The 16,563-nt window shown below is 42.5% G+C and overlaps 2 protein-coding genes across 53 annotated transcripts in view; one reads left to right on the forward strand and one right to left on the reverse strand.

The window, feature by feature from the left end:
* Positions 1-16,484, forward strand: part of nrxn2b (neurexin 2b) — a 479,676-nt gene extending 463,192 nt beyond the window's left edge. For 29 of the 52 annotated variants that reach the window (XM_087259563.1, XM_087259577.1, XM_087259567.1 and 26 more), the window contains one exon: positions 13,922-16,484. In XM_087259563.1, the coding sequence (XP_087115689.1) occupies positions 13,922-14,790 (869 nt within the window). In that variant the 3' untranslated portion in view covers positions 14,791-16,484. The remainder of the gene's footprint in view (positions 1-13,921) is intronic. The other 23 variants (XM_087259583.1, XM_087259588.1, XM_087259585.1 and 20 more) reach the window with 1 other exon arrangement.
* Positions 1-16,563, reverse strand: part of alpk1 (alpha kinase 1) — an 859,869-nt gene that overhangs the window by 316,296 nt on the left and 527,010 nt on the right. The gene's annotated exons all lie outside the window — the stretch shown is intronic.

Consider the following 16,563-nt stretch of genomic DNA (forward strand, 5'->3'; position numbering starts at 1 on the left):
CACCCAAACACACAACAGTCTGAGCGTTACACCCAAACACACAACAGTCTGAGCGATACACCCAAACACACAACAGTCTGAGCATTACACCCAAACACACAACAGTCTGGGATATACACCCAAACACACAACAGTCTGAGCGTTACACCCAAACACACAACAGTCTGAGCGTTACACCCAAACACACAACAGTCTGAGCGTTACACCCAAACACACAACAGTCTGAGCGATACACCCAGACACACAACAGTCTGAGCGTTACACCCAAACACACAACAGTCTGAGCGATACACACAAACACACAACAGTCTGAGCGATACACCCAAACACACAACAGTCTGAGCGTTACGCCCAAACACACAACAGTCTGAGCGTTACACCCAAACACACAACAGTCTGAGCGTTACACCCAAACACACAACAGTCTGAGCGATACACACAAACACACAACAGTCTGAGCGATACACCCAAACACACAACAGTCTGAGCGTTACACCCAAACACACAACAGTCTGAGCGATACACCCAAACACACAACAGTCTGAGCGTTACACCCAAACACACAACAGTCTGGGATATACACCCAAACACACAACAGTCTGAGCGATACACCCAAACACACAACAGTCTGAGCGTTACACCCAAACACACAACAGTCTGAGCGATACACCCAAACACACAACAGTCTGAGCGATACACACAAACACACAACAGTCTGAGCGATACACCCAAACACACAACAGTCTGAGCGTTACACCCAAACACACAACAGTCTGAGCGATACACCCAAACACACAACAGTCTGAGCGATACACACAAACACACAACAGTCTGAGCGATACACACAAACACACAACAGTCTGAGCGATACACCCAAACACACAACAGTCTGAACGTTACACCCAAACACACAACAGTCTGAGCGATACACACAAACACACAACAGTCTGAGCGTTACACCCAAACACACAACAGTCTGAGCGATACACACAAACACACAACAGTCTGAGCGATACACCCAAACACACAACAGTCTGGGATATACACCCAAACACACAACAGTCTGAGCGATACACCCAAACACACAACAGTCTGAGCGTTACACCCAAACACACAACAGTCTGAGCGTTACACCCAAACACACAACAGTCTGGGATATACACCCAAACACACAACAGTCTGAGCGATACACCCAAACACACAACAGTCTGAGCGTTACACCCAAACACACAACAGTCTGAGCGATACACCCAAACACACAACAGTCTGAGCGATACACCCAAACACACAACAGTCTGGGATATACACCCAAACACACAACAGTCTGGGATATACACCCAAACACACAACAGTCTGAGCGATACACCCAAACACACAACAGTCTGAGCGATACACCCAAACACACAACAGTCTGAGCGTTACACCCAAACACACAACAGTCTGAGCGTTACACCCAAACACACAACAGTCTGAGCGTTACACCCAAACACACAACAGTCTGCGCGTTACACCCAAACACACAACAGTCTGAGCGATACACCCAAACACACAACAGTCTGGGATATACACCCAAACACACAACAGTCTGAGCGATACACCCAAACACACAACAGTCTGAGCGATACACCCAAACACACAACAGTCTGAGCGATACACCCAAACACACAACAGTCTGAGCGATACACCCAAACACACAACAGTCTGGGATATACACCCAAACACACAACAGTCTGAGCGTTACACCCAAACACACAACAGTCTGAGCGTTACACCCAAACACACAACAGTCTGAGCGTTACACCCAAACACACAACAGTCTGAGCGTTACACCCAAACACACAACAGTCTGAGCGTTACACCCAGACACACAACAGTCTGAGCGATACACCCAAACACACAACAGTCTGGGATATACACCCAAACACACAACAGTCTGAGCGTTACACCCAAACACACAACAGTATGAGCGTTACACCCAAACACACAACAGTCTGAGCATTACACCCAAACACACAACAGTCTGAGCGATACACACAAACACACAACAGTCTGAGCATTACACCCAAACACACAACAGTCTGAGCGTTACACCCAAACACACAACAGTCTGAGCATTACACCCAAACACACAACAGTCTGAGCGATACACCCAAACACACAACAGTCTGAGCATTACACCCAAACACACAACAGTCTGAGCGTTACACCCAAACACACAACAGTCTAAGCGTTACACCCAAACACACAACAGTCTGAGCATTACACCCAAACACACAACAGTCTGAGCGATACACCCAAACACACAACAGTCTGAGCGTTACACCCAAACACACAACAGTCTGAGCATTACACCCAAACACACAACAGTCTGAGCATTACACCCAAACACACAACAGTCTGAGCGATACACCCAAACACACAACAGTCTGAGCGATACACCCAAACACACAACAGTCTGAGCGATACACCCAAACACACAACAGTCTGAGCGATACACCCAAACACACAACAGTCTGAGCGATACACCCAAACACACAACAGTCTGAGCGTTACACCCAAACACACAACAGTCTGAGCGTTACACCCAAACACACACAACAGTTCAAGCACTACATCCAGGACGACTCATTGATTGTTCTCAGTTGAAGAGTTCAGATCAGTGTGTGTACAGCCGCATGAGCAGAGTGTGAAGCGTATATGAGTGTGTCGGCTGTGAGTTTAGCAGAGATATAACTCATCTTTAATGAGACAGAAACCCCAGCACCGCTGCACACTGACTCACTACAGCGCTGTTTGATTTATAGCAGTGAATATACGCTGCTTTCATTTCCCTCACTCAAACAATAAAGCAGATCTGTGCCTCGTCTATAATCAAGATGCTTCATCTATTAGTCGCAGAAGCAAGTCCAATAAAACAAACATGAATATTTCAGGGCGCTGCATATTAACAGTGTGTTTGGTTTGATGTGCAGCGAGTGCTTTTACTGAGGTTAATCTGTGCTGTCGTCAGATATTAAGCGCTCAGGTCGATCTCAGTGCTGCGTCGTTCCAGTGTTCGGCTTCAGAATCACATCTTCTAAGACAGAGAGACAGCTCAGATCTCTGCTCCCCAAGCATCAAGGCTATTTTAGTGAACCACGACTAAAACTATCGGTCAGAAACATTCTCCCTAACACAAATCAAATTTAAATGTACAATGAATAATAAAACTAAAACTAATTTAGCACTCATTCTGTGGTGTAAAATGGTGTTTAAACCTTCTATTATTATTATTATTATTCATTTATTCATTCATTCATTTTCTTGTCGGCTTAGTCCCTTTATTAATCCGGGGTCGCCACAGCGGAATGAACCGCCAACTTATCCAGAAAGTTTTTACGCAGCAGATGCCCTTCCAGCCGCAACCCATCTCTGGGAAACATCTACACACACATTCACACCCTATGGACAATTTAGCCTACTCAGTTCACCTGTACCACATGTCTTTTTACTGTGGGGAAAACCGGAGCACCCGGAAGAAACCCACGGGAAGCCAGGGAGAACATGCAAACTCCACACAGAAATGCCAACTGAGTCGAGGTTCGAACCAACGACCCAGCGACCTTCTTGCTGTGAGGCGACAGCACTACCTACTGCGCCACTGCCTCGCCTATTATCATTATTATTTTTTATTATTATTAATATTATTATTAATATTTTATTATTATAATTAATATATTTATTATTATTATCATCATTAATATTTTATTATTATAATTAATATTTTTATTATTATTATCATCATTATTTTTATTATTATTATTAATATTATTATCATTATTATCATTATTTTATTATCATTATTATTATTATCATTAATATGATTGTTGTTATTATTATTATTATTATTCATTTATTCATTCATTCATTTTCTTGTCGGCTTAGTCCCTTTATTAATCCGGGGTGCCGCAGCGGAATGAACCGCCATCTTATCCAGTAAGTTTTTACGCAGCGGATGCCCTTCCAGCCGCAACCCATCTCTGGGAAACATCCACACACATACACACTACAGACAATTCAGCCTACCCAATTCACCTGTACCGCATGTCTTTGGACTGTGGGGAAAACCGGAGCACCCGGAGGAAATCCACGTGAAGGAAGGGAGAACATGCAAACTCCACACAGAAACCCCAGCTGAGCCAAGGATCGAACCAGCAACATTCTTGCTGTGAGGCGAACGTGCTACCCACTGCGCCACTGCGTCGCCATTATTATCATTATCATTTTTTATCATTATTATTATTATTATTTATTTATTTTTTTTAGCATTATTATTATTATTATTATTATTATTAAGAGTTTTACACAAGACTGAATTTATGCTGTGCAAACACTAAAATTTGCTCAGGGCAACAGGGAACTACTAAAACATTTGATAAATTACAATTAATTTTGTAAAAGACAAATGACTTAATCACTAAACTAAATATATAAAAACCAAACTAAAGCTGACAAAACCATTAATGGAATAAACTAAAACTAAACTAAAATTCATAGCAATTTTTTGTAGTTGGAAAATAGTTTTGTTATAAAAACTTGTTTAAAAATGTGAAACTATAATGATCTTGCTGAGTATCAGCGTACGGACGGCTGCTTTCCAAACACTGATTCATGAAGCTTCTAAACTTTCTGGGGGGATCTGTGTAATATTCATACCTGTCAACATTGGGATGTGAAAATAAGGGATATGCCCACCATAATAAGGGGTTCCCCCGACCCCCTTTAAACATTCCCCAAATTACTAAATATTCTCATTTGGAGCTGTTTCGTTGTTAATAAACAGTTAAATGGTCAGTAATATGTTTTGTTATTATTATTTACAAAAGAAAAAATAAATAGTGTACATGAGCAGTAAATACATTAGCAAACAGTTCAGCTTATTAAAATGACTAGCTGTTATAATGAAATAGAATTAAGTTATCAAATCTCATTAGCCGTTTCTTCACTGTATAACGCACACATTCTGATTAAAGAGCAGCGAATGAATGATTTATTTAGATGTTTTGTTTGTTTGATCACATTACATAACAGGTGTCATTTTAAAAATGTGCACATCTAAGGTTAAAATGAAAACATCTGACTGCTTTCCTAACTGTTTATACTCATTTAGGACGAAATTACTTGTGTTTGGAAAAAAAAACACCAAGATCAACATCTTTAGATATTATTATTAGTTATGTGTGTATCTGTTTAAACACGCACCCAAAACCCAGACTTTTGCTCCACTTTAAACTGCGTGTACAGAATCAGTTTGGGAAACAGCGTCTATTTATCACTATGGAGCGCGTCAGCTGACAGTCACGCACTGCTATATGACTCTTTTGTGGATTGCATATGTAGGGGCGACGGCACCTGTGATAAAAGGAAGGAAATCGCGCCGTTTTTATATTTATTTCAAAGTGTTTTCCTGTCTAAACAAAGCAAAAGCACAGAAAAGACTCACATTTAAGAGCAAGAGGCGGCCCCTGGTGGTTCGGCGGTATGGGTTGTGTATAGGGAGGCTCGGCTCTTTAATGTTTATTTGTCACCCTTCAGAGAAAATACGGGAGAAATATGGGAAAATACCTTTACCGGATGATAGCAGGATAGAACTGTAAACTACGGGAGAATCCCGGAAAAAAACTATTTATTTTTGACAAGTATGGAAATAATACACCATAAAACACACAAGAAACACACGACTTTACTCAGATCGCCCCCTAGTGGAGAATCACTGAACAGGCTTCATTTTTACCTGAGATATTTGTAAAATGAACACTAATAATAGTTATTAATAGTCTCATGTTGGCCTGTTTATATATATTAGACATTAGACATATATATTAGACATTAGTGTACATAATAGAGCATTGTTTTACTGCCACAATGAAGATTTCCTCATCATTTACTCTCCTCTTCGTCATCTGATGGTCATTTCTGGACCAATGCAAGATTAAGAACATTTCTGAGATGAAAATACAAAAATGACATATTTTTGTTTTCTTTTACGTAATACATTAATGTAATGTAATGGTTTATATTAAAATACTTTAGCGTAAGAGTTGTGACTTTAAAAGACAACTATGAGATACCAGGGGGAAAAGGTGTTATATGTGCAATAAACAACACTTGAGGAAAAAAAAAAAATGTGTTACTGCCACACTTATTACAATAGCAAAATAGCAAAACTTATTTCATGCTTAATAGAATTATGAGATAAATATATATATATATATATATATATATATATATATATATATATATATATGAAGACAGAATTATTAGCCCCGTTTATTTATTTTTTTCCCCAGATTTCAACACATTTCTAATCATAACAGTGTTCATAACTCATCTCTAATAACTGATTTACTTTACCTTTGCCATGATGACAGTAAATAATATTAGACTAGATATTCTTCAAGACACTTCTATACAGCTTAAAGGCTTAACTAGGTAAAGTTAGGGTAATTAGGCAAGTTATTGTATAACAGTGATTTTCAAAACTAATATTGCAAAAGGGGGCTAATAATATCGACCTTAAAATGGTGTTTAAAAAATGTAAAACTGCTTTTATTCTAGTTGAAATAAAACAGATAAGACTTTCTCCAGAAGAACAAATATTATCAGACACACTGTGAACATTTCCTGAATCTGTTCAACATCATTTGGGAAATAATTAAAATAGAAAAAACATTGAAAGGGGGGCTAATAACTCCGATTTCAACTGTATATACATATATTTAGATATATATTACGAGATAAAAGTAATGTTTTTAGGATATTTCCCCATATAGTTTATCACAGTGGTTTGAACTTATATACTACAGTTTCAGTGGAGCTTTAAAGACAGTAAATGATCTCAGATCAGATTATTTTCTTCTGTAATCATTTCTTTAGATAAGACACGTACATTGTGTTATCTAGAGATATGATCAGTTAATTACTGAAGAAAATAAACACACAGTTATATTCTTTTCATCACAAAAGCTTGCACACCAGAGCAAGTAGCAGATTAGAAGTACATAGATTTGAGTTTCTTCTAGAAAATGACTGATTGTTGGACTCTTATCTCTGATCCGGGATCATTTAGAGTCCTTGGTGCTGCTGAAGAAATCCTGCATGTTTTCCTCAATACCCTTGATTGGTTTCCCACTGAAGACAGACAGATATGGAGATCTCAGATGATCAGCTAAACTATCAGGAGAGTCAGCTAGTCCTGTAAAGGAAAACTCCAGTTTCAGTGTAAATATACTTATTTTACTGCTCCTCTGCAGTTAAACACACTGTAACACCCTGTCTGTGATTGAGCAGTTTTCCTTGTTTTGTGAGTCATGTTTTTATTCTTCATCTTTATTTCTGCTCCTGAACTGCATTATGGGAGCTTGATCTTTCCTCAAAACGACTTTCAGCCTTGAAATGTGTAAAAGTGTGTTTTCTGCACGTGTGTGATAGTGTTCAGCGCTGTATTGTCTGGGCTGGTGTATATTACGTGCAGCACATCCTCTGTTATTTATTTCTCTTGATATTATTTATTATACATTATATTATTATTTCAAACTAGCTTAATTGAGGGCTACAAAGTGGCTCAGTGGTGTTGCACTGTCGCCTCACAGCAAGAAGGTTTTGGGTTTAAGTCCCGGCCGGGTCAGTTGGTGTTTCTGTGTGGAGTTTGCATGTTCTCCCCGTGTTGGTGTGGGTTTACTCCGGGTGCTCCAGTTTCCCCCACAGTCCAAACACATGCGCTATAGGGGAATTGATCAACTACACTGGCCGTAGTAGTGTATGAGGGTCTGCTGTGTAAAACATATGCTGGAATAGTTGGCGGTTCATTCCGCTGCGGTGATGATGAATAAAGGGAGTAAGCTGAAGGAAAATGAATGAATGAAACTACTAAAATGTCAACAAAAGTCACTTTGTTAAACTGTAGTGTTGATTTTCAACAACAAAAGTGAACAGAGCAGAGATCAACATCCCATAATGCAATTCACCACTGCAAATAAGCACAAAGCACAGAAACTGTTCATTAGTAATATTATTTCCAGTGTAGTTAAGTTGTTGAATCCATCAAGCCAATCTTTGGGTCTGACAGGAGCACTTTTAGCTTAGCTTAGCATAATTCATTGAATCGGATTAGACCGTTAGCATCTATCTCAATATTTTAAATAAAGTTTTGATTATTTTCCTATTTAAAATTGGACTAGTCGCATTGTGCGCTAAGACTGACGCAAAATGAGAAGTTGCTATTTTCTATTTTGTTATGGCTAGAAACTTTGCTTTCATTCTGGCGGTATAATCAAGGAACTTTGTTCGCCGTACCGTGACTATTACAGCGCAACGATACTACACAGCTCCTGAAAATATTCAGGAGCTGTGTAGCGCTATAACAGCGCTTCATACTATCATGATGGTTAGGGCATGTTAAATTATCAAACATATATAAAATATCTTTTTTTATTGTTTGAGCGAGATGCTAACGGTCTAATCCGTTTCAATGATTTATGCTAAGCTAAGCTAAAGGTGCTGCCGTCAGACCTGGAGATTGGCAGAATGTATTCAGAAAGACTGTTTGACCTCAGTTTATTTAAATTCAGATCAGTTTTATTTCTGCAAAGTACAATTGTAGAAAGCAGCTTGACAAGGCTAACTCTAGGAGAGCTGTCATCAGGCATATCCTCAAATAAAAGTGGAGAGTGTGTTTAATAATGCCGTTCTGTCACATGATCCAGAGTTTGACCAATCACAGACTGCCATGGAGAAACAGATCACGCACACACACACACACCTGACGGTTCTCCACACACACTCTTTGATGTATGTTTGTCTGTGGCTCGACAGTTTGAGAAAGTTTCCATGGCGTACGTTTGGGTTTTTCTCTGGTGAGCAGTAAATTCCTCTCTCTTTAAGAACTGAACTCTTCGGATAAAGCTGCGCATCGTAAGATGTTCCAACAGATTTAATAAAAGCCAGAATTATGATTGTGCCCGTGGCGTATTAACACGTGCGCTCAAACCAGAGTTATTGACTGCATTGACGGATCGTTCCTCTAAACGGCCAGTCGCCTCCAGCAGGATTTCCTAGCACAGTGATGTAGCGGCGGCAGGACATTAATTAGCCTCTGATGGTGTGTGTGAAGCGTTTCTCAGACTGTCGAGTCACACACACGGCTTTATGAGCTCTGTCTTTAACTACTGTTTCCCCTTCAGCTGTAACTGTGTGTTCTGAATGCTAACTTCACCTTTTCTCCTGCTGGATTCACACTTTCTTGGTGACTTTCATTAATATGCAAACGCTGTTGAAGGTTGTGCTGCTAAAGGGGATGTTGATGCGTAAGATAACAGATCAATCCTGCCCCAGATTCATGTCTAATTCACCTCATTGTATGAATAATAATGATATGCTTCATGTGTTTAAAGACGTACAGTGGTTCACACTAAAGTGGCTGTTCTCTTGTTAATCACTCTCCTTTGTGCTCTGTAAAAAACAGCGTAAACAGAGTCATCTACAGTCCAAGGGCTAAAAGTCAAGTCAACTCAAAAACAGCTGTGCAGCAAGTTCCCTTACAATAAGCTCTTTATTCTTTACAGTGTGTCAGTCCAAACCTGTATGTGCTTTCAGTCATCTTCAAAACACAAACGAGGAGATTTTAGATGAAATGCTGGAGCTCTCTGACCCTCCATATACAGCAAGGCTCCTGAAATATTCAAAGAAAAGACCAAAAAACATCCTCAGAACAGTCCATGTGTCTTCACTGGATCAGATGTAACTTTACCAAGCTACCAAGACACTTTTGTGCACAAAAAATAAAAATGAAAGACCAGGGGTGTTCAAACTCAGTCCTGAAGGGCCGGTGTCCTGCAGATTTTAGCTCCAGCTTGCCTCAACACACCTGCACAGAGGTTTCTACAAAGCCTAGTGAGAGCTTGATTTGCTAGCCCAGGTGTGTCTGATTGGGGTTGGAACTGAACTTTGCAGGACACTGGCCCTCCAGGACTGAGTTTGGACACCCTTGTGTTAGACAGCTATCATATAAACTACAGCAGGGGTCACCAATCTTGTTCCTGGAGGTCCGGTGCCCTGCAGGGTTTAGCTCCAACTTGCCTCAACACATCTGCCTGGAGGTGTGTCCCAAATTGCACACTTACACACTATTCTACGCCATTGTGTAGTATAAATAGTGTAAGTAGTGCGTTCACACTGAAAACTAGAATAACAGGGATTGAATTTCTGCTTAGTAAAAATTTCCAGTCAGTTGGTGTTTCTGTGTGGAGTTTGCATGTTCTCCATGTGTTTGCGTGAGTTTGCTCCGGTTTCCCCCACAGTCCAAACACATGCGGTACAGGTGAATTGGGTGGGCTAAATTATCTGTAGTGTATGAGTGTGTGTGTGAATGTGTGTGTGGATGTTTCCCAGACATGGGTTGCGGCTGGAAGGGCATCCGCTGCGTAAAAACTTGCTGGATAAGTTGGTGGTTCATTCCGCTGTGTATAAAGGGACTAAGCCGACAAGAAAATGAATGAATGAAAAAAACCATTAGTGTTCCATTTGGGCTGACACTACATTTATACACTATACTGTTGAGTGTGTAAGTGCATAAGTACATAGTGCATAGTGTGCCATTTGGGACGCAGCCTGGGTGTTTCAAGTCTATCTAGTAAGACCTTGCTCGTGTAGTAAGTCATGCTCGGAACAGAATTAAGCCTTCATGTGAATGAATCGCAAACAAAATCAATGCAAATGTGCCAATACAGGCGAGTCATTGGCATGTGGTGACCATGACGAGGAAAACCCAAAGCTTTTGATTCAAACATGCGAAACTCTCCTCAGTCAGGTCTACACTGTCAAGACAAATAATTGAACTGGAGTGAAAAATTGGCGTAGTGTGAACCCAGTGTTAGTAAACATGTCTGAAGATTTCCACAGAGGATGACACATACTTATATACTTACTAATCTTACCTGTATATGGAGCTGATTATACAGATGTCACCAATATTCAGTGGATACGGAGAGTATTCAGACCTCCTTACATGTTTCACTGTTAGTTCTCTTGCAGCCGTTTCATTACAGCTCATTTGTGTCCTCATGAATGTCCACACAGCTCCCCATGCTGACAGAAAAGCACAGAGCTGTGGACATATCTGCAGATTTATTCAGAATACAGGAACTGAAATATCACATGGTCGTCAGTGTTCAGAGCCTTTCCTCAGCAGAAGCCCCCTTTGGATCTAATACAGCCGTGAGGCTTTTGGGGAAAGATGCAGAGGTTTTTCACACCTCTATTTGGGGATCCTCTGCTGTTCCTCCTTGCAGATCCTCTCCAGTTCTGTCAGGTTGGATGGTGAACATTGGTGGACAGCCATTTTTAGGTGTCTCCAGAGATGCTCAATTGGGTTTATGTCAAGGTTCTGGCTGGGCCATTCAAGAACAGTGACAGAGTTGTTATAAAGCCACTCCTCTGTTATTTTAGCTGTGTGCTTAGGCTCATTGACTTGTTGGAGGTAAACCTTCAGCCCAGTCTGAGGTCCTGAGCCTTTTGGAGAAGGTTTTCATCTCGGATGTCCCTGTACTTGGCTGCATTCATCTTTCCCTCGATTGCAACCAGTCGTCCTGTCCCTGCAGCTGACAAACACCCCCACTGCATGATGCTGCCACCACTCTGCTCCACTGTTGGGCCTGTGTTGGACAGGTGATGAGCAGTGCCTGCTTTTCTCCACAAAGACTTGGAATTAAGGCCAAAAAAGTTCTGGTCTCATCAGACCAAAGATCTAATTTCTCACCATCTTGGAGTGCTTCAGGTGTTTTTAGCAAACACTATGCAGGTTTTCTTGTGTCTGGCCACAGTCATAAAGCCCTGGCTGGTGGAGGCTGCAGTGATGGTTGACTTTCTACAACTTTCTCCCGACTGCTGCATCTCTGGAGCTCAGTGGTCTTTAGGTTCTTCTTTGCCTCTCTCACAAAGGTTATCCCCCTCACCAGTAGCTCAGTTTAGCTGGACGGCCTGCTCTAGGAAGGGTTCTGGCCATCCCAAGCATCTTCCATTTAAGGATTATGGAGGTCACTGGGCTCTTAGGAACCTTCGGTTTGTAAGCATGGCCAGATCCGTGCCCCGTCACACTCTGTCTCTGAGCTCTTCAGGCAGTTCCTCTGACCTCATGATTGTCATTTGCTCTGACATGCAACGTGAGCTGTAAGGTCTTCTATAGACAGGGGGGTGGCTTTCCTGATCAAGTCCAGTCAGTATAATCAAACACAGCTGGACCCAAATGAAGGTGTAGAAGCATCTCAAGGGTGATCGGAAGAAATGGAGCGAAAGATGTGTCACGCCAAAGGGTCTGAATACTGAGGACTATGTGATCAAATCTGCAGAGATGTCAACAGTTCTGTGTTTGTCTGTCAGTATGGGCTGCTGTGTGGACATTCATGAGGAAGAAACACTGAACTGAAATGATTTCAGCAAATGGCTGCAATTTAACTTACAATACGTCCCAAACCCTCGTATATTCAGTGCAGTTTAAGTAATAAGTTCTGTTTTGCAGTAGAGATATTAAACGAGAGGCTCACTTTGTTGACCAAACAAGTGGATCTAACTAAATTTGCATTGTCAACCTTAAATCAAAGTTCAAAAGCTAATCTTTTTTATTTTGTGTTAAGTGTTTAGTTACTGATAGCAAAAGCTGCCTGTAGATTCTGTCAATTCAATTCCTCTTTACCTCTCTAGCGCTTCTCCACATCACAGCAGCTGAACACAGAAGATCATAGTGAACTGAAGCGGTGTCAGTCCAGTGTTCAGAGCTGAAGATCAGTTCAGTGTGCTTTAATCTTCACTGCCTAGAGTCCAAACACTGAAGAGCAGATCCATCCATGCACACACGTATGACTGTTTTGGTGATGTTCCTTGGAGCTTTTCGGGATCCTTACAGTCTATGGAGAGTCAGAGAGCTCCAGCTGTGTTCTGAAGATGAATGAAAGGTGGTACAGGTTTGGATCAACATGAGGATGTGTGATTAATAACAGAATGCTCATTTTTGGGTGATCTGTCCCTCCCTCCTGCACTAAACCATAGTTGTGCTCCATCAAAGGTGTTGACACTAAACCTGAGCAACATGATGTCAGCTGTACTCTAATGAAAACTGTTCAGCTTGTAGACTCTCCTCAGTTATGGAGAAATCAGCCTTTTGTTATTCATGATGTGAGATTTCCCTGCAACAGCCTTATGGGTGATAATCTTGAAAGATTTGCTCAGTGTTTTGGGAGGGAGTCTTGCGGGACAGTAATTTGAAAATATCACCTTCGGTGTCCCGGGGTGAGAGTGGGAAGTTCTGCATATAGATCCTCATCATTAGTGAGCTTGACATGGCAGCGGGGAGCGGGGATTATGAGCTTTATGAGCTCCGGGAAAACCTGCACTGAATGATGAATTCACAAACACTTTACCTCTGAAACATTGGCTGACATTTGTGCATCACTATCCCAGAACAATCTTACACAGCTTTCTTTTTGTAATTTTTTTTTTCATGCAAAAATCACGCGGCCAATTTGTTGATGTAAGTGACCTGTACTACGTGGTTTTGCTCTCTTATTAAACTTGAGTGGAGGTTAGCCCACAGCTAGCGATAGCATTAGCAGGTCTGTATAGTAAACATAGAACTGTTGTCTAGGAATTGTCTAGCTTTAGCTTTGGTTAAGCACATGCTTAAGATTTAACATGATTGATTGTGTTAATCTAACCCTATAATGTCTAATTGTGTAGCATTGTAGCCTAGCCTAGGTGCATAGACTTGATTGTAACTAGAAGCTACTTTAGAACTAACCTCATGAAGTCTAATGATGGTTCTTCTCTCTCTCTTGTGCGCCGGTTTGTTTGGTGTCTCACTAACACCGTGCCCTTCTCTCTTTCGTCCTAGGAGGTGAACTAGTGTTGCCAATTATAACTGTGGATTCCCTTGAGCCCCCATCGATTGCAACACGTTACCCCGTTATCCCCCCGCCCCCAACCTATCGCCCCTTCCTCACCTTGCTTGAGACAACCAAAGAGTCTGTCCCCCTCCCCGGGCGGCACCCCTGTCCGCTCGACCAGGAGGACTGCGAGGAGCCCATGGAGGTCTCGGCCTATGGTTCGGGCGAGATGACGGAGTCTGATGATGAGGATTACTATAAAAACTCACCCCTTGTCACTGACCGGACCGTACTCCCACCTCCGCCTGGGGCCGGGAACCCTCGAGGTGACCGGCCCTTTGCACGTTTACCCAATTCCCACCGGCCACCGCTCCCCCTGACCCCCACAGCACCCCCAGTGTCCCGGCTCAAACCGGGCATCAATGCGCCCAACATCCCCGCGGGTAAAATGAACACTCGAGATCAGGTGCTGCTGCCGCCTGCTCAGCCCTCGGGCGACACTGATCACAGCGGGCGGCATCGACACATCCCAGGTATAACATATCCCCCTAATTTCCCCCATGTGCCCACTACAGACCCCTCATCGCCGGACCGAGGGCCGCCTGGAGCCGTGGAGGTGATCCGAGAGTCCAGCAGTACCACGGGTATGGTGGTGGGCATCGTGGCAGCGGCTGCCCTCTGCATCCTCATCCTGCTGTACGCCATGTACAAGTACCGCAACCGCGACGAAGGCTCCTACCAGGTGGACCAGAGCCGCAATTACATTAGCAATTCAGCCACGCAAAGCAATGGCGCCCTAGTGAAGGAGAAACAGCCCGGCGCTGCCAAGACGGGCACCAAGAGCAAGAAAAACAAAGACAAGGAGTATTACGTCTGAGCACGGCCCCTAGGGGGACCCGAGGGGAGAAGGAGAGAGATAGGATGAGGACTGGAAAGGAGCAGTTTCACGTTTAGAGTCTTTTTTAATTTCCCATCTGGTCTAGCCGTCGGCCTCATTTCCAGAGCTAAAGAGTGCGAGAGTGAGTGTGTCGAGGGTTCGGGAACTCTCATTTCCATTTTTGATAGCTAATGCCTGTCGCACTAACCTTTTGTACTGAAGAGCAGTGGACTTTATCCTCACTCCTAATTCGTTTTTTTGTAAATACTACGTGAGTCCTCAATATTCAGGTCATCTCCTAGCCTGACAGGCTGTTTTGCGCCGTCCGTCGCTGCTCCGTCAGAGCGTTGAATGCACTTGAGAACGGTTTGGGAATGAGAGCCGCTTGGCTGCGGTGGCGTTTGAGGAGCAGATGGTGGCGAAAGCGTTTAGCAGTCACACTATTCTCCGTAATACTGCCAAACCAGCTCTGTGTCAAATCCGTCCGTCCGTCCGTCCGTCTCCCTCTCTTTCCAAGTGCTTCACGTTTCCATCCCTCTCTTTCTCTCTGTCCCCCGCACACCCTTTCTTGGCTTGTTCTCTCTTTTTCTCCTTGTCCTTGGTGCTCAGGAGCAGATGCAACGTAATTCTGTTGTGTTTCCAGCATGTGGTATTCAAAACGAAAAGAGACAAACACTGTTTCTGTGGAGTCAAATTAATAATTATATATAAATATATATCAAGCCGTTAGCCGAACATCAGTGGTGATCCCTTCAGAACTCTCCGAGTCGCCACACGTTCCAGCAGATCTTGGTGTTTCTGAGGGTCCCCCAGGGCTCGGTCCTGGGCCCGCTGAGGGTCTGGCGTTCTGCTGGAATGAACCTGAAACACGAGCCCAACAGCAGTAGATATATTCACAGAGATATTTGATAAGATTAAAGGACACGACTGCTCAAACATCACGTCAACACACCGCACCAGTGGACAACACCTGAGCAGGAGCTTTGTTATTTTTACTTTCTTTTCTATATGTGTGTGTGTGTGTGTGTGTGTGTGTGTGTGTACGTTCTTTCTTTAGTTTGTCACAATGTCAAAGGGAAAAGACAGCACTGTTCCAGTTAATGTCGGGACCGTGAACTCTCCTGCGTCTCTCAGGATGTGACCGTAGGTATGAACTGCGCATTCAAGAAGCTCTGGCCTGATCCTCGGAAACAGAAGATGTTGAACTCTAGTAATCTGATTTTCTCGACTCTATTAAAAGAACTAAACTCTGAAAAGAAAATGTTTAAATACGTTTGTGAAATGTCTAAATATTTGAATCTCATCCCAGTGCTAAAAGAGATGTGTTTTTCCTAATAATCATCCCTACCAATAAAAGAAGACGACGTGAGAAAGCGAATGCAAAGAATCAGACTCCAGAAAGCAGACGCTCCTCTTCAACACAGAGGAGACCATGTGATTTACTTTACCAGAGAGCGGTTTAGCAGCGTTCATCCTCTGATTTGGCATCTGTATGTGTGTGTGTGTGTATCTGCGTGCGCAACTGTGTGTGTGTGCGAATGAGCGTCCATCATTTGCGTTCCTGTCCAGGTCGTCTGCTGCGTTTCTCCCCAGATCCTTGTTCTTTCTAAATGTTATTGTAGAGTGTTCCAGTGAGATGAATCTGCATTGGTGTATATTAACAGAAGGGAATACAGTTGGTTATATACTTCTTACACCTGGTGTCGTGTGCTTATTGAACATTCACACTTCTCTTCCAGAATAGTCTTTCTCACTTCAGCTCTGCGAGAGTGT

Source organism: Danio rerio, chromosome 7 (genome assembly GCF_052040795.2).
Source record: "Danio rerio strain M-AB ecotype USA chromosome 7, GRCz13ab, whole genome shotgun sequence".
Classification (NCBI taxonomy): domain Eukaryota; kingdom Metazoa; phylum Chordata; class Actinopteri; order Cypriniformes; family Danionidae; genus Danio; species Danio rerio.